Source organism: Oncorhynchus nerka, linkage group LG25 (assembly GCF_034236695.1).
Source record: "Oncorhynchus nerka isolate Pitt River linkage group LG25, Oner_Uvic_2.0, whole genome shotgun sequence".
Taxonomy (NCBI): Eukaryota; Metazoa; Chordata; class Actinopteri; order Salmoniformes; family Salmonidae; genus Oncorhynchus; species Oncorhynchus nerka.
In genome coordinates, this window is record NC_088420.1 from 49,025,524 (window position 1) to 49,052,484 (window position 26,961).

The 26,961-nt window shown below is 43.2% G+C and overlaps 1 protein-coding gene across 10 annotated transcripts in view; it reads right to left on the minus strand.

Annotated features, from left to right (window-relative positions):
- Positions 1-26,961, minus strand: part of LOC115109617 (F-actin-monooxygenase mical2b-like) — a 94,105-nt gene that overhangs the window by 62,979 nt on the left and 4,165 nt on the right. For all 10 annotated transcript variants that reach the window (XM_029634741.2, XM_029634740.2, XM_029634742.2 and 7 more), the window contains exons 2-8: positions 19,472-19,836; positions 16,683-16,890; positions 13,301-13,417; positions 10,376-10,477; positions 9,485-9,640; positions 3,900-4,000; positions 2,775-3,032 (exon numbers count right to left, since the gene is read on the minus strand). In XM_029634741.2, coding sequence (XP_029490601.2) covers positions 2,775-3,032; positions 3,900-4,000; positions 9,485-9,640; positions 10,376-10,477; positions 13,301-13,417; positions 16,683-16,890; positions 19,472-19,735 — 1,206 coding nt within the window. In that variant the 5' untranslated portion in view covers positions 19,736-19,836. The remainder of the gene's footprint in view (positions 1-2,774; positions 3,033-3,899; positions 4,001-9,484; positions 9,641-10,375; positions 10,478-13,300; positions 13,418-16,682; positions 16,891-19,471; positions 19,837-26,961) is intronic.

The following is a 26,961-nucleotide window of genomic DNA, read 5'->3' on the forward strand; positions in this document are numbered from 1 at the left end:
ATATACTGTACTCGATACCATCTACTGTATGCTGCTCTGTACCATCACTCATTCATATATCCTTATGTACATATTCCTTATCCCCTTACACTGTGTATAAGACAGTAGTTTTGGAATTGTTAGTTAGATTACTGGTTGGTTATCACTGCATTGTCGGAACTAGAAGCACAAGCATTTCGCTACACTCGCATTAACATCTGCTAACCATGTGTATGTGACAAATAAAATTTGATTTGATTTGATACATCCTGTTAATCGTAGACTATGCCACGCGGTATCCCGAGGCCATTCCCCTATTGGCGGCGGTGTCCAAGGGAATCTCTCAGGAGCTGTTCCACTTCTTTAGCTGGGTGGGCATCCGGAACACGATCCTGACAGACTAAGGTACGGAGTTTGTCCCGCCTAATGAAAGAGGTGTGCTTTCCTGCAGATCAAGCAGATCTGGACCTCCTTTCACCCGCAGACGGATGGGCTTGTCGAGCGGTTTAATTTTTTTTTTTTTTTTTTTAAACGCTCAAACATATGCTGAGGAAGGTCATCGAGCAGGATGGGAAGAACTGGGACCAGCTACTACTCCACCTAATGTTCTCAATCCAAGATGTACCCCAGTCCTCCACGGGGTTTTCCCTTTTCAAACTCCTCTACAGGAAGAGGCCACGCGGCCTACTGGACCTCGCCAAGGAGGTGTGGGAAGCCCAACTGACCCCCTTACGCAGCGTGGTAGAGCACGTGGAGACAATGAGGGAGTGGATGACAGCCATATGGCCAGTCGTGAGGGAACATATGAAGAATGCCCAACGCGCCCAAGCCGACAATCGGGGAGCCCAGCCCCGAGAACTTCAAGTGGGAGACAGGGTGTTGGTCTTGATCCCCACGGCCAAAAGTAAGTTCCTGGCAACAAGGCACGGGCCATACGAGGTGATCGAGAAGCTGGGACCTATCAATTACCGCGTACGGCAGCCCGGGTGATGGAAACCAGATTTACCACGTGAACCTGTTGAAGAAATGGCACGAGAGGACAGCCTTGGCCATGTTATGGTCGGGAGCCAGGACACCAGTGGTACCTCGACCTGGCCCAGAAGCAAGAGCTCAGGGAGCTTGTCGATCGGAACATTCTCAGAGAATCCGGGCTGCACGACCCTCATTGAACACCACATCCATACCCGGCCTGGGGAAACGGTACGAAAGAGGCCATATCGGATTCCGGAGGCACAAAGGAAGGCCGTGAAACAGGAAGTGGAAGTTGTGTTGAGGATTTGGGTCATTGAAGACCAAAGGATCTTGGCAGGTACCGTTGGCAGCCTCCTCCCGGGAGAAGATGGCGTTTTCAACACCAGACAGATTGTATCAGTACCAGGTGCTCCCGTTCGGTCACCACGTAGCCCCGCCCACATTCCAGAGACTGATGAACAAAGTTCTTCGCCCATTTGGATGATATCCTCATCCACAGGCAAGGTTGGAAAGAGCACCTGACCAGACACAGGTCAAGTCATTCATGGGGCTGGCAGGATACTATAGCCGGTTTATCCCCAACTTTGCGGCTATAGCTTCCCTCTCAATGATCTAACCAGGGCCCGCCTCCCGAAAACAGTGAAATGGATGGACGAGAAAGAAGTGGCGTGCAGCCGCCTGAAGGACGCGCTTTGCTCCCAATTTCCAGCTGCCAATGTTGGCCCAGACGGAGGCATGTGACGTGGGACTAGAGGCCGTTCTGTCCCAGATACATGTGGTGCTCCTCCCCACCGTGGGGATGGATGGCCAGGGGAAGGGACAAACGATCCAGTCACCAAGTGGTTCTTGTCCCTTCAACGCCTCTCTTTTTCTGTTGTGCACAGGTTAGGGGCAAAGCATGAAACGCGGATGCCCTATCGAGAAGGGCGACATACCTCGCACTGATGACAGTTCCTTCCCCGACAGAGCTAGGGCGAGGGGGGGGCGTACAGCAGGTCAGCCACCAGGGGGAGACTCAAAGGCCTGGTGACTGACGGAGAAGACACAGGGCGATGGCTCCATCCATCTGCTGGACGTGCCAGGTCTCGACAGGCTCTCCAGCCAGGACTAATTGGGGCTGATTGGGGATTGGTGAGTAATCAAGGGCTGATTGCTCACCAGCTGTACAAGTCCCATAAAGCCTCAAGAAGAGCAGCACACAGGGGAAAGACTAGGGGAGGAAAGGACTCCTGTATAGTTGCGGACGGTATCAGAGGTAACAGGAGGGAGTTAAGTTTTTAATCCCCACAGGATACAGAAAGACCCGGAGCCCAGAAGACAGTAGCCCGGAGAGGGTCTCATGGGGGAAACCTGTTCTTTTCTTTTGGACTTTTATTTTAATAAATACCTTTGATACTGAGCTAAATTCTACTCTGTGTCTGATCTGTGTAAACATTTTGACCCAACCCCCTGGTCTGCCACAGTATATTATTCATTTTATTTGTGTGTTTTTTTCATGTTTGGACCCCAGGAAGAGGAGCTGCTGCCTTGGCAGCATTGGGGATCCCAATAAAATACATTTAGTGTTGGCTCCTGTGACTTGAGAGGCTTTTAGACAAAGCTTTGAGAATGAACTAGCATGAGAAATTAAATGAACAGTAATCTATATCCCGGCACACCATACGGATGAAAACAGACTGAACAGGGAGGGGGAAAACCTGAAGTTGTCCAATAAGAAAGGCATTTTTGGTTTCTGCTGCAAAATGTTTTAATCCATTTTGCTATGGTGTGACAATGTGTATTCATTTCACCCACAACATCAGTATGACGTAAAGCCCCCTCACCTCCAATAAACTGTCCCCCACCAGAGCCACCAGTAGCTTATGTCCGCACTTCTCCCTGAACAGCGCCGCATTCTCTGAGGCGCACATGCAGGTGAAGTCGAACATGGCCACATCGGGCTGGTTGCAGTGGTTGATGGCGTAGTCCAGAGAGGGCAGCTGGTAGTTGGTGCCAAAGTCGGCCGCCTCGCGGGCGTAGGAGAGAAGAGCCTCCTGGTTCACGTTGTCTTGGCCCAGCAGCTTCTCTGTTTCAATGTAATCCTGCAGGATAAAGAAACAGGGCGGGTTGATGGAAAATGAATGGTATTGCTACGAAAGAATCAGAGCGCCACCTCTACCAAGTCCTAGTTGGAGCCTATAACTGGGGCTTAAGATTCTCCTGGTTAGATCATATGGTCAGGAAAACAACAGGGCCCTACCTACCTACCTACCTCTTCATCATGTGTAGATTAGACTGAGGTGATGGCAACCGGCCCTAAAGACTTTACAGTTGCCCTAGACAGTTTTGTTCAACATTTCTGAACACGTAAGCAGACTTTGAAAAACTACATAGTACAAGTCTGTTTCAGCAGCTGGTTAAAAAACAACAAAGGGACAGGTTTCACCTCAGGTAGCAAGCAATTACAGGGATTACAAGTCTACTACATTATTGTTATGGATCAGCGCCCTCACATGCAAATCCCCATCATATTATTTTATCAAACATTTCTATTGTACAGTTTAAAATATAAGTCAAGAGCTCGCTGACAATTCGAACCAGTCAAGGCAGCAGTGCTATGACGAGAGCTTAAAGACTACACACAGAGGTCACATTCAGAGCAGGAAGGATGAGGAGTCCATCTTCACTGAAGGAGAAATTAAATGAAAACGAGCCTTCAGAGACCAGACACACACACAGGTGCCAGATTCCTTCTCACCCAGCAACACCTTTTCCTCTCTCACTCCACTCCAATGTATCTTGTTCTGTGCTTTTATTCCCAGTTCAAACAAAGGGCTGAGATTTAGCACCCTCTGGCAGATAGGGCACAATGGCACAGCTGTGCAAATCTGAACTGTTGGGGATTAGAAGAGTGGGGGAATGACATATGGGGAAAGTGAAAACAAAGGAGCAAAACAAACACCACTCACATGAATGATGACCCCCTTGTCCAGCAGACTCTGCTTCTTTGCAGTCATCACAAAGTAGTGTGTGTTGTCTCTGTAGTACACAATGTTCTCCAGATCAATCCCTGCAACAAGAAAACAAAGATTAATTAACACCTTTATGTCCTTCATCATGTTGACCAGGTTGACCGTACAACCAGTGGGGTGGTTGTATTAGTTGACCAACTGTACAGTAGGGATTAGCCCAGTGGATCATGTTTCACATACAGTGTGCATCTTATGATCCATGTGAGTGATGGGGCCGAACCTTTCATTAACTTCTTCGGGCTAGGGAGCAGTTTTCGGAAGTTTGGATGAATGAGGTGCCCAAAGTAAACTGCCCGTTACTCAGGCCCAGAAGCTAGGATATGTATATACAGTGGGGAGAAAAAGTATTTGATACACTGCCGATTTTGCAGGCTTTCCTACTTACAAAGCATGTAGAGGTGTGTAATTGTTATCATAGGTACACTATGACAACTGTGAGAGCCGGAATCTAAAACAAAAATCCAGAAAATCACGTTGTATGATTTTAAAGTAATTAATTTGCATTTTATTACATGACAGAGTGGGGCAAAAAAGTATTTAGCCAGCCACCAAATTGTGCAAGTTCTCCCACTTAAAAAGACGAGGCCTGTAATATTCATTATAGGTACACTTCAACTATGACAGACAAAATGAGAACAAAAAAAATCCAGAAAATCACATTGTAGGATTTTTTATGATTTTATTTGCAAATTATGGTGGAAAATAAGTATTTGGTCACCTACAAACAAGCAAAATGTCTGGCTCTCACAGACCTGTAACAACTTCTTTAATAAGAGGCTCCTCTGTCCTCCACTCGTTACCTGTATTAATGGCACCTGTTTGAACTTGTTATCAGTATAAAAGACACCTGTCCACAACCTCAAACAGTCATACACTCCAAACTCCACTATGGCCAAGACCAACGAGCTGTCAAAGGACACCAGAAACAAAATAGTAGACCTGCACCAGGCTGGGAAGACTGAATCTGCAATAGGAAAGCAGCTTGGTTTGAAGAAATCAACTGTGGGAGCAATTATTAGGAAATGGAAGACATACAGGACTACTGATAATCTCCCTCGATCTGGAGCTCCACGCAAGATCTCATCCCGTGGGGTCAAACTGATCACAAGAACAGTGAGCAAAAATCCCAGAATCACACGGGGGGACCTAGTGAATGACCTGCAGAGAGCTGGGACCAAAGTAACAAAGCCTACCATCAGTAACACACACTGTCGCCAGGGAGTCAAATCCTGCAGTGCCAGACGTGTCCCCCTGCTTAAGCCAGTACATGTCCATGCCCGTCTGAAGTTTGCTAGAGAGCATTTGGATGATCCAGAAGAAGATTGGGAGAATGTCATATGGTCAGATGAAACCAAAATAAAACTTTTTGGTAAAAACTCAACTCGTCGTGTTTGGATGCAACTCAGCATTCTTTGTCCTCCAAAGAACACCATACCTACTGTGAAGCATGGGGGTGGAAACATCATGCTTTGGGGCTGTTTTTCTGCAAAGGGACCAGGATGACTGATCCATGTAAAGGAAAGAATGGGGCCATGTATCGTGAGAATTTGAGTGAAAACCTCCTTCCATCAGCAAGGGCATTGAAGATGAAATGTGGCTGGGTCTTTCAGCATGACAATGATCCCAAACACACCGCCCGGGCAATGAAGGAGTGGCTTCGTAAGAAGCATTAAGGTCCTGGAGTGGCCTAGCCAGTCTCCAGATCTCAACCCCATAGAAAATCTTTGGAGGGAGTTGAAAGTCAGTGTTGCCCAGCAACAGTCCCAAAACATCACTGCTCTAGAGGAGATCTGCATGGAGGAATGGGCCAAAATACCAGCAACAGTGTGTGAAAACCTTGTGATGACTTACAGAAAACGTTTGACCTCTGTCATTGCCAACAAAGGGTATATAACAAAGTATTGAGATAAACTTTTGTTATTGACCAAATACTTATTTTCCACCATAATTTGCAAATAAATTCATTAAAAATCCTACAATGTGATTTTCTGGATTTTCTTTTCTCATTTTGTCTGTCATAGTTGAAGTGTACCTATGATGAACATTACAGGCCTCTCATCTTTCTAAGTGGGAGAAATTGCACAATTGGTGGCTGACTAAATACTTTCTTGCCCCACTAACTATTTGGGCAATATGGACCTTCAGCTCCCTCCAAAGATTTTTTATTGGGTTCAGGTCTGGAGACTGGCTAGGCCACTCCAGGACCTCGAGATGCTTCTTACGGAGCCACTCCTTAGTTGCCCTGGCTGTGTGTTTTGTGTCGTTGTCATGCTGGAAGACCCAGCCACGACCCATCTTCAATGCTCTTACTGAGGGAAGGAGGTTGTGGGCCAAGATCTTGCGATACATGGCCCCACCCATCCTCCCCTCAATACGGTGCAGTCATCCTGTCCCCTTTGCAGAAAAGCAACCCCAAAGAATGATGTTTCCACCTCCATGCTTCATGGTTGGATGGTGTTCTTGGAGTTGTACTCATCCTTCCTCTTCTTCCTCCAAACACGGCGAGTGGAGTTTAGACCAAAAAGCTCTATTTTTGTCTCATCAGACCACATGACCTTCTCCCATTCCCCCTCTGGATCATTCAGATGGTCATTGGCAAACTTCAGACGGGCCTGGACATGCGCTGGCTTGAGCAGGGGGACCTTGCGTGCGCCGCAGGAATTTAATCCATGACGGCGTAGTGTGTTACTAATGGGTTTCTTTGAGACTGTGGTCCCAGCTCTCTTCAGGTCATTGACCAGGTCCTGCCGTGTAGTTCTGGACTGATCACTCACCTTCCTCATGATCATTGATGCCCCACGAGGTGAGATCTTGCATGGAGCCCCAGACCGAGGGTGACTGACCGTCATCTTGAACATCTTCCATTTTCTAATAATTGCACCAACAGTTGTTGCCTTCTCACCAAGCTGCTTGCCTATTGTCCTGTAGCCAATCCCAGCCTTGTGCAGGTCTACAATTTTAGCCCTGATGTCCTTCCACAGCTCTCTAGTCTTGGCCATTGTGGAGAGGTTGGAGTGTGTTTGATTGAGTGTGGACGGGTGTCTTTTATACAGGGAACAAGTTCAAACAGGTGTAGTTAATACAGGTAATGAGTGGAGAACAGGTCTGTGAGAGCCTGAATTGTTACTGGTTGGTAGGTGATCAAATACTTATGTCATGCAATAAAATGCAAATGAATTACTTTAAAAAGCATACAATGTGGTTTTCTGGATTTTTTTAGATTCCGTCTCACAGTTGAAGTGTACCTATGATAATTACAAACCTCTACATGCTTTGTAAGTAGGAAAACCTGCAAAATCGGCAGTGTATCAAATACTTTTTCTCCCCACTGTAATTGGTAGTACTGGACAGAAAACACTCTGAAGTTTCTAAAACTTAAAATAATGTCTGAGTATACCAGAAATGACATGGCAGGCATAAACCCGAGGACAATCCATCCCCCAAAAATGAATTCATCCCACCTCTGATTACAATGGCTGGGAATGGGAATATCAAACCAAATCCTGCCAGATTAGAAACTCTAGGAACTGCACTCGATGTCAACAGTCTTTAGAAGTGGTTTCAGGCTTCTTTTTTGAAAAATGAGCTAGAATGTTGTTTTTCTAAGTGGCTCCCATTTTGGCTGTAGTGTTTGTAGCGCATTCCGGTCTCCGGTATTCTCAGTCAAATTAACAATTTGGATAGGAAACACTGAAGTTTCTAAAACTGTTTGAATGATGTCTGAGTATAACAAAACTCATTTGGCAGGCAAAAACCCGAGAAGAAAACCCAACCAGGAAGTGGGAAATCTGAGGTTTGTAGTTTCTTTTTAAACTCTTTGCCGATCCGAGATAGTGTAAATTTTGGTCCTAAAATTTGGTCCGATTGCACTTCCTAAGGCTTCCACTAGATGTCAACAGTCTTTAGAACCGGTTTGAGGCTTCTACTGTAAAGGAGGAGAGAATGAGAGTTGATTGAGTAAGAAGTCTGCCAGAAGGCCATGAGCTCATTCAGGCATGCTCCTGTGAGAGGTAGCTGTGTTCCATTGCATTTCTAAAGACAAAGGAATTCTCTGGTTGAAATATTATTGAAAATTTATGTTAAAAACACGCTAAAGATTGATTCTATACATCGTTTGACATGTTTCTATGAACTGTAATGGATTTTCGTTTACTTTGTCTGGCCTGGGCGTCGTGAATTTGGATTTGTGAACTCAAGGCACGAAAAAAAAGGAGGTATTTGGACATGATGGACTTTATCGAAAAAAACAAACATTTATTGTGGAACTGGGATTCATGAGTGCATTCTGATGAAAATCAAAGTGATTATTTATAATGCTATTTCTGACTTCTGTTGACTCCACAACATGGCGGATATCTGTATGGCTTGTTTTGTTCTCCGAGCGCCGTACTCCGATTATAGCATGGTGTGCTTTTTCCGTAAAGCTTTTTAAAAATCTAACACAGCGGTTGCATTAAGGAGAAGTTTATCTAAAGTTCCATGCATAACTCTTGTATCTTTATCAATGTTTATTATGAGTATTTCTGTAAATTGATGTGGCTATCTGCAAAAATCACCTGATGTTTTGGAAGCAAAACATTACTGAACGTAATGCGCCAATGTAAACAGATTTTTGGATATAAATATGAACTTTATTTAACAAAACACACATGTAATGTGTAACATTTAGTACAATGAGTGTCATCTGATGAAGAGCAAAGGTTAGTGATTCATTTTATCTACATTTCTGCTTTTTGTGACTCCTCTCTTTGGCTGGAAAAATGGCTGTGTTTTTCTGTGACTAGGTACTGACCTAACATAATCAGATGGTGTGCTTCCATCATAAAGCCTTTTTGAAATCGGACACGGTGGTGGGATTAACAGGTTTCTTTAAAATGGTGTAAAATAATTATGAGATGTGTTTGAATTTGGTGCCCTGCACTTTCACTGGCTGTTGTCATATCGATCCCGTTAACGGGATCTCAGCCGTAAGAAGTTAAATGATGTATGACCCTTGTATTTTCATGAATGTTTAATATTACGATTTCTGTAAATTGAATTTGACGCTCTGCAATTTCACCGGATGTTGTCGAGGTGGGACGCTAGCGTCCCAATGATCCGTAAGAAGTTTTAAGAGGGGATTGGACGGGAAGCGATTCCAGCCTGTCTTCACTGCTGAGCCAACTGTCCTCACAAAGCCAAGCAAACAGAGAAATCAGCAGCACAGGATCCTCCATGGTGTTCTAGCATGGCAAAGCACATCTTATCTACCCGACAGGCTGGTACTTCATCGTAAACGCAACACTCCTTTTTTTGTAGGAGCCACACTAGTTTGGACTGATGTGATGACATCTAGGGAATCAGAATTCCAAAAAAGGTAAATAGAAGGTAAATTAGCCTGGTCGCAGTTCTGTTTGTGCTGTCTTGACAACTATGGTCATTGGAAAGACTGTACAAAGAGATCACAGACCAGGCTATAAGTCATTGCCCTGGAGAAGGGTAAATGCAGGCGTGTTAGGGGTCAGGTTTGGTAGAGGACCCACCTGTCTCCTCTTTGAGCTCCAGGAAGAACTTCTGGTTGAAGATGAAGGCCACTCCGCTGATCTCCTCTACCTTGGCCTCGGCCGTGGTGTTCCTGTTGACAAAGTTGGCTGTGATGGCGATGGCCAGCTTACCCCGGAACTCCTTTCTCTTGAAACCTGAGAGGAAAGTAATTGTTATTGTTCTGCTTAACATTTTGGAAGTCAATCATTTTATATTAAACTGGGTCAGATTGATTTATTACATAGAGTAATAATTTTATTGTATTATTCTTATAGCACCATGTAATAAACAGACTGATGAAGGTTCAGATTAAGCAAAAAAAATGTAAACGATGGTAGAATTGCAAAATACTACCTTTGAACTTTGAGTAATAATTGTCTGGGTGATGATTTACCCATTTGCTTTCCTTTTTAGGTGCAGTCAGACTACACTCAAGACTGATGCAAATACTGCAATTGACTTTCACCTGTCACATGACCAGGGTCAGTCTGTATACAAGCCATTTACCTTCTCAGGCTCCCAGGTAGACCTCTGGGCAAAGTGCTCTGATGCAGTTCAAATGTTGCCAGTACTAACTAGAGTTAACTGCAGATGAAGAGTAGTAGACACTACCAGGGTGCAACTTCAGTTTTAGAAGTGGGGGGACATAATTTAAAAATATATTAATTTCAGAATCTGGGGAGGACATGTCCCCCCCCCTCTCACATACTGTAACACCTCGTTTGTGTGCATTTCTATTGGACTTTCCCTGTCTAGTATTTTATGGATGAGTGAAACTCTGTAGTTGAAAATGTTCAGGTGTGCAACTTTTAGCTGTGCCCCAAGGGTCTTCCAGGCTCCTGTCAATGTTAAAACAGTCAAACATTAACAGCTCCATCGTCTGTTCTCACCATCTAGCGTGTTTCTGCGTCCATCCGCACCGATCACCACGTCAAATTCATAGTCAGTGAGGGGGTGGTTTGATGGTCTAATCTCAGCTCTCCATCCAAGCCCTGGGAAAAGGAGAAGATACAGTATTAGACAAGCGTTCGAGACAGCAGCAAGTCATGAATACAGCAATCTATTGTAAACATTTCCTGTTTTCCGTGACTGTTAAGGTTTCAGAGTTTGTTATTGGATGACGAGTCACTACATGGTGCTTTTAGATTAATGTGAGGGCACGGTTAAATACATAGCCAAGTTCTCTGCAACTATTTATTTTATTTGCATTTAACTAGGCAAGTCGGTTAACCTGTTCAACCTATGGGGGCGCTACTATGTCATTATTGGATAAAAAGACGTGCCCGTTTTAAGCACAATATTTTGTCACGAAAAGATGCTCGACTATGCATGTAATTGACAGCTTTGGAAAGAAAAAACTCTGACGTCTCCAAAACTGCAAAGATATTATCTGTGAGTGCCCCAGAACTAAAGCAACAGGCGAAACCAAGATGAAGTTTCATACAGGAAATGCCCCAGATTCTGAAGGCGCTGTGTTCCAATGTCTCCTTATATGGCTGTGAATGCGCCAGGAATGAGCCTGCGGTTTCTGTCTATTCCCCGAGGTGTCTGCAGCATTGTGACGTGTTTGTAGGCATATCATTGGAAGATTGACCATAAGAGACTACATTTACCTGGTGTCCCGCCCGGTGTCCTGTGTGCGTAATCTTTAGGTCCATGCGCGTTCCATTTCTTCAGAAGCGAAAGTAAACTGCCACGATGGATTTTATCGTCGATAGATGTGAAAAACACCTTGAGGATTGATTCTAAACATCGGTTTGCCATGTTTGTCGATATTATAGAGTTAATTTGGAAAAAAGTTTGCGTTTTAATGACATATATATATATATTTTTTCCCCTCCCCAAATGTGATGAACAAAACGGAGCGATTAGTCGACACAAATAATATTTTTTGTAAAAACGGAACATTTGCTATCTAACAGAGTCTCCTCATTGAAAACATCTTTAGTTCTTCAAAGGTAAATTATTTTATTTGAATTCTTTTCTGGTTTTTGTGGAAAATGTTGCATGCTGAATGCTAGGCTTAATGCAATGCTAGGCTATCAATACTCTTACACAAATGCTTGTTTAGCTATGGTTCAAAAGCATATTTTGAAAATCTGAGATGACAGTGTTAACAAAAGGCTAAGCTTGAGAGCAAATAGATTAATTTCATTTCATTTGCGATTTTCATGAATAGTTAACGTTGTGTTATGCTAATGAGCTTGCGGATAGATTTACACAATCCTGGATACAGGTTTTTTTCGTAGCTAAACGTGACGCAAAAAACGGAGCGATTTGTCCTAAACAAATAATCTTTCAGGAAAAACTGAACATTTGCTATCTGAGTCTCCTCATTGAAAACATCCGAACGTCTTCAAAGGTAAATGATTTTATTTGAATGCTTTTTCTGTTTTTTGTGGAAAATGTTGCCTGCTGAATGCTAACGCTAAATGCTACGCTAAATGCTACGTTAGTTATCAATACTGTTACACAAATGCTTGTTTTGCAATGGTTGAGAAGCATATTTTGAAAATCTGAGATGACAGTGTTGTTAACAAAAGGCTAAGCTTGAGAGCAAATAGATTAATTTCATTTCATTTGCGATTTTCATGAATAGTTAACGTTGCATTATGGTAATGAGCTTGAGGCTGTAGTCACGATACCAGATCCGGGATGGCTCGACGCAAGAAGTTAACAATTCCTGCCTACCCCAGCCAAACCCGGACGACGCAGGGTCAATTGTGCGCCGCCCTGTGGGACTCCCAATATCATGGCTGGATGTGATACATCCTGGAATCGAACCAGAGATGCAGTGCCTTAGACCGCTGTGCCACTCGGGAGCCCATATAGCTGGAGTCTTGCTGGGGGTTTGCAATCTTTCACAATGCAGAGTGGTAAGTGGCAATGATGCAGAGCGAAAACAGTGACCCTCTCCATATCAGCTCAACACTCGTGCCACACCGTCTTACAGAAACGCGCCAGGCCCATTCTCCTGAGGTACGCCCTGAAGGACACTGTCACTGCTGCAGAGAAGGACACATTGCAACCCTAAATTTAGGCTAGTCTTCCTTCTGTCTTCTTCTATATTTATCCATCTAGTGACAAGTCTGCCACCACATGCTACTGAAGAAATAACCGGGAGAAAAACAGGACGCTTGTTTAAATCCAATGTTCAAAATCAAAAGAATGGGACAGTTGGTGAAGCTTTGGGACTCTGAAGAACTTTGAAATACAGCTTCATAAATATACAATGGGCTTGTTTTTGGCATCAACTCAAATTAGGCAAGCAACATTGCAAGCTGATAATTCGCAGAATAACAATGCAAAAAGTAGATTTATGACAAATATGCAAGCATGAAATAACAGTCAAATAAACAGAAATAAATTGTTTGTCGTAAACACAGCTGTTTAGTGATTGCCATGGCATGAAGGCCAGGCTTGTGACAGTCATGGAATTTTGAATGATGGTTGTTCAGCCAAATGACCCTCGGTCACCATTATATTCATTTGAATAGCAAAATAATTAAGCAAGAAATATAGAAATGTGCTGCTGCAGGGAGGGGGGCATTGCCTAAGCAACCAAAGACTTGTTTGCTACACCATTTTACCCCTGAAACCGACTCAACAGCCCAAATGGTGGTGGTGGGGTTCATGATGTTCTTCATCCATAATCGTAGGTTACACAATTATACGGTACTTATGCAAGCACTAATGGAGGTTTGAAGTTCTGATACTTCCTTTCACAGACTGATGCCGGACCTGATACCACTGGGTCAGATTCAAAAGTATAGGGACAGAAAGCTGTATTTTCAGACAAAAAAATAAATAGTTACCTTCATTCTCCTGGTTGTCCAGTGGTTCCAGCAGTTTAACAAACTCCACATTAACATGGACCTCCACTCCCACGATGAGGGAGACCTTCAGCAGCATGAGCTGGAGCTGGCGAATACCTTCATAGACAAACAGATCAGGTAGATTTAAAGTGGCAGTGCAGTTTGTAAAAAAAAAAATATATATATAAAGAAAAGTGATTTTACTGATACAGTATTTTCCCCATTATAAAAAAATATGTTAAAGGCCTTTTTGTGTAAGAGCAGTTTGAAAAATAATTCCTGGATTTTCAGCCTGTACAGGTGGGATGGAATTTTTGGCCCAGATCACATCACAATCTGATCTGATCATTCTGACTATCACCACCATCATCTTTTATTTGCATATGCATCCTCCTACTTTGAAGGCGAAAGAAGGGTAGCTAGAGTCTAAATGATCCTATCCGCTGTTAGATTGGAAATAAGCCCACGAACGGCTAGTAAAAGCTCAAACCAAGTTAATTCACTAAGACAAAGCCTTACACATCTGGACAACCAATACATCCGTTGCTAGACAGGATTTAAGGGATGCCTGTTCTTTCTCACTTTATCTGACCTGACCTCGGCACAAATTCCTCCCTCCTCCCCATCTCACAGCTGTCCTACCTTATCTGTTGACTGAAACCAGACTGTGTCCCTTCTCTCCATAGGATACCTAATATCTAACAATATGTTCTGACAGAATGTAAACTTTCTGCATTACCCTCTCTCCCTCAGTAGCATGAATAAGGATATTTCAAGTTTAGAAGTCAGTACCCATCACCGCCAATCAGACTTTTATGTAAATACATTTACATCAACACGCCCACACAATCAGACTGAGCATTTCAATGGCAAAATGAGGCTCAGGGAAATAAATGATAAAAAAGATTGTGTTATTTTCATGAAATAAACAGTGATTTGTTAGACATAGTGATCATAAAAAAAAAAAACTGCATGGGGGTTTTAACACATATCCATCAACACACAATATCCAATAACCTGTGGCCTTGCTAGGCTTAGAGACAAGGTTAGTGAAATGCCACGACTGATTCCATTCTGAGGTATAGGTGTAGCTAGCTAGCAGCTGGTAAGTCGGTTTTCAACTTCATAAGTTAACGTGAGAAGCAGTATTTATGACCCTGATAAAGGACACCAGAAGGTCACTATCTGGCAGCTTTGGTTTGAAAAACACACAACATTTGCATTTATGGGCTCCTCCACTTTGCATGTTATCTAAGGCAAGGAAGTAGCAGGGAGATGTATAACTCACACAATCATCATCTCTCGGCAGAACGACCTGGAAATACAGTACCAGTCAAAGTTTTGGACACACCTACTCCAACGGTTTCTCTAGATTTACTATATTATAGAATAATAGTAGTGAAGACATCAAAACTATGAACACATATGGAATCATGTAGTAACCAACTAATTAATGTGTTCAACAAATCAAAATATATTTAATGTTTGAGATTCTTCAAAGTAGCCACCCTTTGCATTCTCGCAACCAGCTTCATGAGGTAGTCACCTGGAATGCATTTAAATTAAACAGGTGTACCTTGTTAATTTGAGGAATTTCTTTCCTTCTTAATGTGTTTGAGCCAATCAGTTGTCTTGTGACAAGGTAGGGTTGGTATACAGAAGATTGCCCTATTTGTTAAAAGACCAAGTCCATGTTATGGCAAGAACAGCTCAAATAAGCAAAGAGAAATGACAGTCCATCAGTACGTTAAGACATGTAGGTCAATCAATGCGGAAAATTTCAAGAACTGTCGCAAAAAACATCAAGAGCTATAATGAAACTGGCTCTCATGACACCACCACAGGAAAGGAAGACCCCAAGTTACCTCTGCTGCAGTTGTTAAGTTCATTAGTGTTTCCAGCCTCAAATTTCAGGCCAAATAAATGCTTCAGAGTTCAAGTAACAGACATCAACTGTTCAGAGACTGTGTGAACCAGGCCTTCATGGTCAAATTGCTGCAAAGAAACCACTACTAAAAGGACAGCAATAAGAAGAAGACTTGCTTCAGCCAAGAAACATGAGCAATGGACATTAGACCGGTGGAAATCTGTCCTTTGGTTTGATGAGTCTAAATTAGAGATTTTTGATTCCAACCGCACGTCTTTGTGAGACGCAGAGTAGGTGAAAGGATGATCTCCGCATTTGTGGTTCCCATGGTGGTGGTGGTGTGATGGTGCTTTGCTGGTGACACTGTCAGTTATTTAGAATTCAAGGCACACTTAACCAGCATGGTTACCACAGCATTCTACTGCGATACGCCATCCCATTTGATTTACACTTAGTAGGACTATCATTTGTTTATCAACAGGACAATGACCCAACACACCTCCAGACTGTGTAAGGGCTATTTGACCAAGGAGAGTGATGAGTGCTGCATCAGATGACCTGGCCTCCACAATCAACCGACCTCCATTTTTATTTTTTAAACACACCTTTATTTAACTAGACAAGAAGAATATGTTCTTAACTGACTTAACAATGACAGCATACACCGGCCAAACCAAGACTATGCTGGGCCAATTGTGCGCCGCCCTATAGGACTCCCAATCACAGCCGGTTGTGATACAGCCTGGAATCGAACCAGTGTGTCTGTAGTGAAGCCTCTAGCATTGAGATGCAGTGCCTTAGACCACTGCGACACTAGGGATGGTTTGGGGCGAGTTGGACTGCAGAGTGAAGGAAAAGCAGCCAACAAGTGCTCAGGGGCGGCAGGGTAGCCTAGTGGTTAGAGCGTTGGACTAGTAACCGAAAGGTTGCAAGTTCGAATCCCCGAGCTGACAAGGTACAAATCTGTCGTTCTGCCCCTGAACAGGCAGTTAACCCACTGTTCCTAGGCCGTCATTGAAAATAAGAATTTGTTCTTAACTGACTTGCCTAGTAAAATAAAAGGTAAAATAAAAAGCATGTTTGTGAACTCCTTCAATACTGTTCCAGGTGAAGCGGATTGAGAGAATGCCAAGTGTGCAAAGCTGTCAAGGCAAAGGGTGGCAACTTTGAAAAATATCAAATATATTTAGATTTGTTTATCACTTTACTGGTTACTACATGATTCCATGCGTGTTATTTCATAGTTTTGAGGTCTTCACAATTATTCCACAATGTAGAAAATAGTAAAAAGAATAGGAAAAACCCTTGAATGAGTAGGTGTCCTAACTTTTTTGGACTGGTACTGTATATTGAAAATCTAACTGTAGAACATGGGAGTGACATGTAACAATGTTACCATCTGAAAAATACCGTAGTCCGTTTTCCCCAGCAGTACACCAAAACAATGAAGAACAATATTACTTAACATACTTCCCAATGAGATAAGAATGGCATTCCGAAAAGTATGAAACTTACTGATGTGGTCTATGGCTCCGGCACAAAATTTGCCATAGAACTTCTTGGCCCCGAGGCCCCTGAGGTCGTGGATGGTGTAGGGCCACAGGTGGAGCACGTTGTTTCTGGAGAAGGTGTCCCTCTTCTCAATCACCACCACCTTGGCCCCCAGCAGAGCCAGCTCGATGGCTGTGCGCAGGCCACAGGGCCCTCCGCCAATGATCAAAGACTGGGCGGGAGGAGAACAAGAGACATCAGTATACAGTAAAAAAAAAACTGTAATTAAAACACAACCAAGGTAAACTGTTGCAAAGGTGAAATGAAGTGTGATTATAGAAAATGTGATCAGCTACATCGAAGGCGTTATCTTCTTCTATACAAGTTATATTGTAGTGCAACCTCTGGAATATTGTGGCATGGTTTGTTTAACTTTACAATCAATGGTTTTGGTTTGGCATTCATTTTAAAGTAAAACATCTGAGTCTCAGCACCATTCTGTTAAAACGTCTTGGTGACAGGGGGCAGTATTTTCACATCCGGATGAAATGCATGCCCAAAATAAACTGACTGCTACTCACCCACAGAAGATAAGATATGCATATTATTAGTAGATTTGTATTTTTAAAAAACACTTGAAGTGTCTAAAACTGTTTGAATCATGTCTGAGTATAACAGAACGAAAGAGGCGAAACCCAGAGGACAAATTATTCAGATTTAAAAAATTGAGGTCACTCTTTTCAATGGCTTTTCATTGAGAATCCAGATTTCTAAGGGACCTTCTTGCAGTTCCTATCGCTTCCACTGGATGTCAGTCTTTAGAAATTGGTTGAGGTTTTTCCCTTGTGTAATGAAGTACGGCCATCTTGAACGAGGGTAACTTGAAGTGTACTGTTAGATAGAGGCGCGTGACCAGAAAGCTAGCTACAGTTTGTATTCCTCCTGTATTGAACACAGATCATCCAGTCTTCAATTTGATCAATGATTTACTTTTTTTTTACCTAAAGTTGTATTACAAAGGTAGTTTGAAATGTTTTGGCAAAGTTTCCAGGTAACTTGAGAGATATTCTTTAGTCACGTTGCGCAATTTGGAACCAGTGTTTTTTATGGATCAAACACGCCAAATAAATTGACATTTTGGATATATATCGACGGGATTAATCGAACAAAAGGACCATTTGTGATGTCTATGGGAAATATTGGAGTGCCAATAAAAGAAGAAAATAAATTATATTTTTACTTCTGCGTTTTGTGTCGCGCCTGCAAGGTTGAAATATGCTCCTTTACTATGGTGCCATCCTCAGATAATAGCATTGTTTGCTTTCGCCAAAAAAGCTTTTTTGAAATCTGACATGTTGGCTGGATTCACAACAAGTGTAGCTTTAATCTGCTATCTTTGCATGTGTGATTTTGATTTTTTTATTTATTTGAATTTGGCACACTGCATTTTCACTGGCTTTTGGCCAGGTGAGACGCTAGCATCCCACATATCCCAGAGAGGTCATGGAATTGCCCCTATGCTAAACATGCTAGAAAACATGGATATAAAATGGGCAGAATCATTCTTTTTAACAGTCTGCATTCTTTGTTCCAATTCTTTGCAAAAATCGGCAAATCTATCAGAATTTTTATTTTGGTAGGTTTCATATGCTTTATTTGTTTAAAATGATCCCATAGACGTGTGCAGCGTAGCGTTTCATTGCTCACAAGCATCTACCAGCTGGGTGTGCAGGGATATCACATCAAGACAGTGATACATGAGACACAAGCTCTGTTTCACCTGCATCACAACATTACCAAGAAAGAGAAGTCACGTTATGAAGTTACTGTACAGCTAGTACTCTAACATATTGTAAACCATATAACTAAGTAGAACACAGTTATGTGCTTTGTTTTACACTATACAGTGTAGTATGGACGGACATAACATGCATCTACACTTCCATTTTATAGACTGTTACAAATCTACACAGGGGGATGGAAGATTTCCCTGTGGGCTATTTGAATAGTTAGGCCTTTCTTATTGGTATATTAACCAATTTACCACCTGTTGATAAATATCTCACCAGGCAGGCCAAAACTCCATCCAAGATGGTCTTTTCAAACAGCATGTTAAAAGGGTATTGTCGTATTTTTCACAATTTCATAGTATTGTTCCAGCTATGAAATCATATAAAAAAAAACAGGGAGATCAAGTTGACTGCACGGGCCTTGAATACAAAGTAGCCTTTTCCATCCGACGGTGACCCCCTACATCTGACACAGGAAAGGTTAACACTTTATTTGGATAGTCCCAAGTAGATGGTTTGTAGATGTTTAGTACAGGGCTGAACTACCGCATTTAGGGCCCTGGGGCACCTACCTCCAGGGCCCCCAACCCCTGTATTCATATGCTATCTGGGGGGGCCCCGTTTGGTAAACCAGCCTTAGTTAGTTTAAATGTTACTGAACATCTACTAACCCTTATCCTAAACCTAAGCAAGCATTTTCTTATCAACAAACACTGTTGATAATATGACCATCTGTAGATCATCTATAAGGGACTAAGTTAAAAATCAAAACCCAACCACCTATGAATCCATCTTTATGCAGATATGGGATATTAACATGGACATGATCTACTCAATCCCAATGTGGGAGGTCTGCACAATGGCAAATACAGGGTTTGTTCATTTGAAGCTTGTTCCTTATATCTAGACGCTTTATTTCTTGTATCAAATCTAAATGACTTCTAACCTATATACTATCTGCCACATAGATGAGAATGTGACTTGTGCATTTGCAATACTGTGATAGCTTGACTGACTTCTTACCCTGGTGCCCTCACAGGCTTTGGCTTTCTTGTACTCCTTGTGGCCGGCTCTCTTGTCCAGTTTGGTCCAGAGGGCCTTGGCCTTCCAATTGGTGACTGTGGCTTTGAGGTTGCTGTAGAAGTTCCTGTAGTCTAGCGGGTCCAGATCCATCTGCCTGCATAGGATACTAAAGGCCTGCAGAGTGCCCTTACATGTGGACGCCTGGACAAAGTTCTCAAAGAGTTGCCCTGCCTGGGCACTCCTCTCATCCTCCTTTTCACCCATCTTCTGTTTTGGAGACTTGATCTGTCCGTCACTCCCTCGCTCGGTCTACAGCCGCTCTCGGGCTTAGTTAGACTATGATCAGACTGCCATCTCAGCGGGTTCTGGAAAAGGAAATGGCATTGGATTTTACTACAGTATCACTCTGCACTCAGACTGTGGTACTACAGGCAAAAATCAAGACATTTTCTCTGTGAAATGGTCTCCCAGTAATTAATAGCACTTAATAAACAATTAAAACTATTACTGAAATTAAAAATTACTTTGCTTAACATGTTTAAAATGAAAACAAGGTCACATTAACTGTACAGAATGTCTGAGGCTTAAAATAGACTACATGCACTCCTTGGTATTCAAACCCCTTCATTTACGTTACATCCTTAGTATAAAATTGATTCAATAATTTATTTTTCCTCATCAAAATCAAATTTAACAGAAATACCCCATTTACATAAGTATTCAGACCCCTTGCTATGAGACTCGAAATTGAGCTCGGGTGCATTCGGTTTCCATTGATCATCCTTGAGATGTTTCTACAACTTCATTGGGAGTCCACCTGTGGTAAATTCAATTGATTGGACATGATTTGGAAAGGCAAACACCTGTCTATATAAGGTCCCATAGTTGACAGTGCATGTCAGAGCAAAAACCAAGCCATGAGGTCAAAGGAATTGTCCGCAGAGCTCCGAGACAGGATTGTGTCGAGGCACACATCTGGGGAAGGGTACCAAAAAAAAAAAAACTTCTGCAGCATTGAAGGTCCCCAAGATCATAGTGGCCTCCATCATTCTTAAATGGAAGAAGTTTGGAACCACCAAGATTCTTCCTAGAGATGTCCACCCGGACAAACTAAGCAATCGGGGGAGAAGGGCCTTGGTCAGGGAGATGACCAACAACCCGATGGTCATGGACAGAGCTCCAGAGTTCATCTGTGGAGATAGTTGCCCTTCTGGAAGGTTCTCCCATCTCTGCAGCACTCCACTAATCAGGCCTTTATGGTAGAGTGTCCCGACGGAAGCCATTCCTCAGTAAGTCACATGACAGCCCGCTTGGAGTTTGCCAAAAGGCACCAAAAAGAATTTCAGACCATGAGAAACAAGATTCTCTGGTCTAATGAAACCAAGCTTGATCTCTCTGGCCTGGATGCCAAGCGTCACGCCTGGAAAAAACCTGGAACCATCCCTACGGTAAAGCATGGTGGTGGCAGCATCATGCTCTCGGGATGTTTTTCAGTGGCAGGGACTAGTCAGGATCGAGGGAAAGATGAACAGAGCAAAGTACAGAGAGATCCTTGATGAAGACCTGCTCCAGAATGCTCAGGACCTCAGACTGGGCTTCACCTTACAACGACCCTAAGCACACTGCCAAGACAACGCAAGAGTGGCTTCGGGACAAGTCTCTGAACGTCCTTGAGTGACCCAGCCAGAGACCCGATGGGAATCTCTGGAGACCTGAAAATAGCTGTGCAGCAACGCTCCCCATCCAACCTGACAAAGCTAGAGAGGATCTGCAGAGAAGAATGGGAGAAACTCCTGAAATACAGGTGTGCTAAGCTTGTAGCATCATAGAAGACTCGAGGCTGTAATCGCTGCCAAAAGTGCTTCAAACAATGTACTGAGTACTTTGTTGAAGCACCTTAGGTAAAATATGATACTTCCGGGGGGGGGGACTATTTAATCCATCTTAGAATACGGTTGTAACGTAACAAGATGTGGTAAAAGGGGTCTGAATACTTTCCGAATGTACTGTAAGGTTGTAAACCAACATTTCCATTGAGCAGTTACAGGGAAACAGGAAAACTTGAAATAGTACGGCCTGTTTCAAGCATGAGGAGGACTTTGCATAAATCCTCTCTAAAATACCCCTAATTTGCATAGCTGAAGATATTAAATCAGCTCATAATGACAGCTCTGAAACAATTTTAAAAAAGCCCAGGGATGAGATAAGGGATCTTTCCTCATTACAACACCAGTGTACCCTACACAACTTCCTACCTGCAGCCTCTCCCATTACCTGTGTATATAGTTTCACTAGACAGCCATTCAACTAGTCACCATTCAGTAGCTTATCCTCTGTGCTTGTCTCCATAGTTAAAGTAAGGACTATTAATTTCAAGCAGTATATTGTAGAAGCATGTGGTCGGAGTGTATAAGGAAAATCAAATCTATATTATTCAATGACCTTGTATAATACATTCTCTCAACAATGACTTCTCTACCCTTCATGTCAATTGGAATGTAAACCTGGATGTGTCAAAGGAACTTGACAAAATCCCAATACCATCAAAGCACTACAGTAGTGGCAACTCTTCTCCAGAGAGGAGAGCGAAAGCATTTTCCATGAGGCTCGAAACAGGAGCTCCTTCAATAGTGGAAAGGCTATGTGCCGAATGCAACCTGAACAAGTGAGAAGTCTGGCTGCAGTGGGTGAGGCCTGCCAGTCCACAGTAGCTCCTCTCCCCACTGCTTTTAGTGGACCAGAAGGGGTGTCATATCTCATATGTAATCACATTCGGCAGATAGCAACAACATCTAATCTAACACGGACGGAGTCTCTAGCATTGAAAGACAGCTGCTCTAGCATTGAAAAAAACAGTAACACACACACTTCCAGGGACTCTGTGTAGTGTTCACGGCCTAATCTATATATACCCGATTGTAGCACTGTGCATTGTGGGAATTTGCACAGGAAGTGCCTAGCATGATATCGCGCTCACAATCTGCCTCTATTTGCAGAAACAGTTTTAAATTAAGTACAGGAAAAACAAGACATTTTTACATTTCCACTGAAGTCCCTGTGTTTGTAATTAGACATGCACTCAGGGGAAATGTAGCTGCCTCCCTCGGTCATTCATATAGTCTAAACACTGTCCAAAGGATTTCACGTTACTGGAACAAAGACACTGTTCTATGTCCTGTGTGAACATGTCAACATGTACCAATGTCCAGCTCACGTTCAATGCGAAACAACCACAACAACGTAACGGAGGTCCATTGACTCGAGAGAACATAGCTTATCCAGAGAGAGCTTCATCTTGAGAGACCTTAATGGACAAAGAGTAGAAAGCAACGTTGATCAAAAGAATCCAGAAATAAGCCCGGTCTAGTCTCTATCAACAGGGAGCAGCACAACCACTAGCCTCCACAGAGACTCTCATGGGCAGTGGTGTGATGGAGCCAAGACTCCAGGACCCAGCAGGGTTATATATGCTGCCAAGTATAGGACAACTTTCCTTGCAAAGACAGGTCACAATTTCTTAGCATTTCACCAAGCCTTGACTGGAGCTCTTCGATGACAGGTCTACGGAGTAAGAATGGTGGACCATTCTTGATACTGTTGAGCGTGAAAACCACAGCAGCATTGCGGTTCTTGACAAACCTGTGCGCCTGGCACTTACCACCATACACCGTTCAAAAAGGCACCTACATAAGTCTTGCCCATTCACACTGAATGGCACACATACACAATCAATGTCTTAAACCAGTCTCCTCCCCTTCATCTACACTGATTGATGTGGATTTAACAAGTGTCATCAATAAAGGATAGTAGCTTCACCTGGTCACTCCATGTCATGGAAAGAGCAGGTGTTCTTAATGTTTTTTACACAGTGTAGGTTACCTGGAATTTGCCTTAGTTAGGGGATAGAATATATACATCCAGGTAACGAAGGAGTACAACGCACAGGCAAGACATGGGTATCAGTTACAACAGGAGGGGTTTCATTTCTGTAACAGCCAGAACTACCGAAAGTCAAATATAATTACCTAAAAATCTTTACTGTAAGACTTTCCCTCAAACTCCTTTTTTTTTCTTTAAAGAGTTTAATTGGCCGACAAAAAAATGAGTTTGCTGTAGTACCAGTGTTCTAATGTCAAGAACAGAACAGTGCTGTCTGCCCAGCAGACACAGTGCGAGGCAGAGAAAGTTGTGCCTTCTCAGTGTGAGACAGGAATCAAAGGAGAGCCAACAAGTGCCTGGCCAGACAGACTGTGTGCCAGCAAATCAAATCAAATCAAATTTTATTCTTTGAAAAACGTGGCTCACTGGCTCAGAGCACCAATTAAAGAGATTCACAAAGACTTCTCTTCATACCACTACAGCCTGTGTAAACAGATCTTTGTAGAGTACAGTACAGGCAATGAGAATATCGTCAGACACAATCTGGAGCATAGCACATTGCTTTTCTGAGGGATGATCCAATGGTGCCACACTAAGGGTTAAGGGTTTAGGCGTGTCAGTGGTGGTGTGGTGAAAGGGAATTCAAAGCGGTTGGCTGGTGACATGCAGGTTTAAATAGGATGCTGATTAACTCCAGCACGCTTTGTTTCCTCTGAGGCAGGAAACATCCACTGGAGGAATGTCAGAGAAATATAGACCTGATTCAGGACAGTTTGTTCGAGGAGAAAGAGAAGGAACACAAACAGAGAAGGCCTAAGGCCATTATGAAATATAATCCTATTATTCAGGCCAGCCGTTATCCTTTCGTCCAATCAGAAAAGAACATAACCTAACAAAAAAAAAAAATGCATTGCAGTCAGAAATGAAATCTAATGAATAATATTCTAACTTAGATTCATCATGAAAATAATACAGAACAATCCATTGAAGATCATAGTCTGACTCAGTCACAGTCCTCTTAATTGATTAGCATTTAACTTTATCAGAGAACTTCCTGCTTGACATGGCCTCCCGTCTGTCTACCCAATGGACAATTTCATACGTTAGCCTTAAATGACCTGGAATGTACAGTCATGTTTGGACAAACCTACTCATTCAAGGGTTTCTTTATTTGGACTATTTTCTACGTTGTAGAATAATAGTGAAAACATAAAAACTATGAAGTAACACATATGGAATCATGCATTAACCCCCCCAAAAAAAAAGTGTTAAATTAAGATATTTTAGATACTTCAAAGTAGCCACCCTCTGCCTTGTTGGCAGCTTAGCACACTCCGTACAAAGCTCTCCCTCCATTTAGCAAATCTGACCATAACTATCCTCCGGATTCCTGCTTACTCGCTCAATACGGAAGTGGTCAGATGATGCAGATGCTAAGCTGTAGGACTGTTTTGCTAGCACAGACTGGAATATGTTCCGGGATTCTTCCGATGGCATTGAGGAGTACACTACATTAGTCACTGGCTTCATCAATAAGTGCATCGATGACAATGTCCCCACAGTGACCGTACGTACATACCCCAACCAGAAGCCATGGATTACAGGCAATATCATCACTGAGCTAAAGGGTAGAGCTGCCGCTTTCAAAGAGCGGGACTCTTACCCGGACAATTAAGAAATCCCGCTATGCCCTCCGACGAACCATCAAACAGGCAAAGCTTCAACACAGGACTAAGATTGAATCCTACTACACCGGTTCAGATGCTCATCGGATGTGGCAGGGCTTGTAAACTATTACGGACTACAAATGGAAGCACAGCTGTGAGCGACGCAACGAGCTAAATTACTTCTATGTCCGCGATGAGGCAAGCAACACTGAAGCATGCATGAGAGCACCAGCTGTTCCGGACTACTATGTGAGTATGACCTTTAAAACAGGGTCATCATTTTGGCCACAGGGCCGAAAGGATAACCAGGACGTTTTCTCTGAGCATGCACAGACCAACTGGCAAGTGTCTTCACGGACATTTTCTACCTGTCCCTGAACGAGTGTGTAATACCAACATGTTTCAAGCAGACCACCATAGTCCTTGTGCCCAAGAACACCAAGGTAACCTGTCTAAATGACTACCGACCTGTAGCACTCACGTTTGTAGTCATGAAGTGCTTTGAATGGCTGGTCATGGCTCACATCAATACCATTATCCCAGAAACCCTAGACCCACTCAATTTGCATACCACCCCAACAGATCCACAGATGATGCAATCTCTATTGCACTCAACACTGCCCTTTCCCACCTGGACAAAAGGAACAGCTATGTGAGAATGCTGTTCATTGACTACAGCTCAGCGTTCAACACTACAGTTCCCTCAACACTAATCACTAAGCTAAGGACCCTGGGACTAACCACCTACCTCTGGAACTGAATCCTGGACTTCCTGTCGGTCCGCCCCCAGGTGGTAAGGGTAGGTAACAACACATCTGCCACACTGATCCTCAACACAGGGACCCCTCAGGATTGTGTACTCAGTCCCCCCTGTACTACCTGTTTACCCACCCATGACTGCATGACCAAGCATGACTCCAACACCATCATTAAGTTTGCCGATGACACAGTGGTAGGCCTGATGATCAACAATGAGGACAGCCTATAGGGAGGTCAGAATACTGGCAGTGTGGTGCCAGGATAACAATCTCTCCCTCAATATGATCAAGACAATGGAGATGATTGTGGACTACAGGAAAAGGAGGGCCGAGCACACCCCCATTCTCATCGATGGGGCTGTAGTGAAGCAGGTTGAGAGCTTCAAGTTCCTTGGTGTCCACATCACCAACAAACTGTCACGGTCCAAACACCAAGACAGTCATGAAGAGGGCACGACAACGCCTTTTCCCCCCTCAGGAGACTGAAAAGATTTGGCATTGGTCCTCAAAAAGTTCTACAGCTGCACTAGTTGCATCACTGCCTGGTATGGCAACTGCTCGGCCTCCGACTGCAAGGCACTACAGAGGGTAGTGAGTACGGCCCAGTACATCACTGGGGCTAAGCTCCTGCCATCCAGGACCTGTGGCAAGCGGTGACAGAGGAAGGCTCTAAAAATTGCCAAAGACTCCAGCCACCCTAGTCATAGACTTTCTCTGCTGCCACACGGAAACAGTACTGGAGCGCCAAGTCTAGGTTCAAAAGGCTTCTTAACAGCTTCTACCCCCAAACCACAAGGCTCCTGAACAGCTAGTAAAATGGCTACCCAGGATATTTGCATTGACCCCCCCCACACACACACACACACACACACACACACACGTCCACTGCTGCTACTCTGTTTATTATCTATGCAGTCACTTTAACTCTACCTACATGTACATATTACCTCAAATACCTGGACTAACCTTTGCCCCCGCACATGGACTGTACCGGTACCCCCTGTATATAGCATCGTGACTGTTATTTTATTGTTGCTCTAATTATTTTTCATTTGTTTACTTAGTACATACTTTAACACATTTGTTCTATAAACTACATTGTTGGTTAAGGGCTTATAAGTAAGCACTTCACTGTAAGTACCTGTTGTATTTGGCGCATGTGACAAAACATTTGATTTGATACATA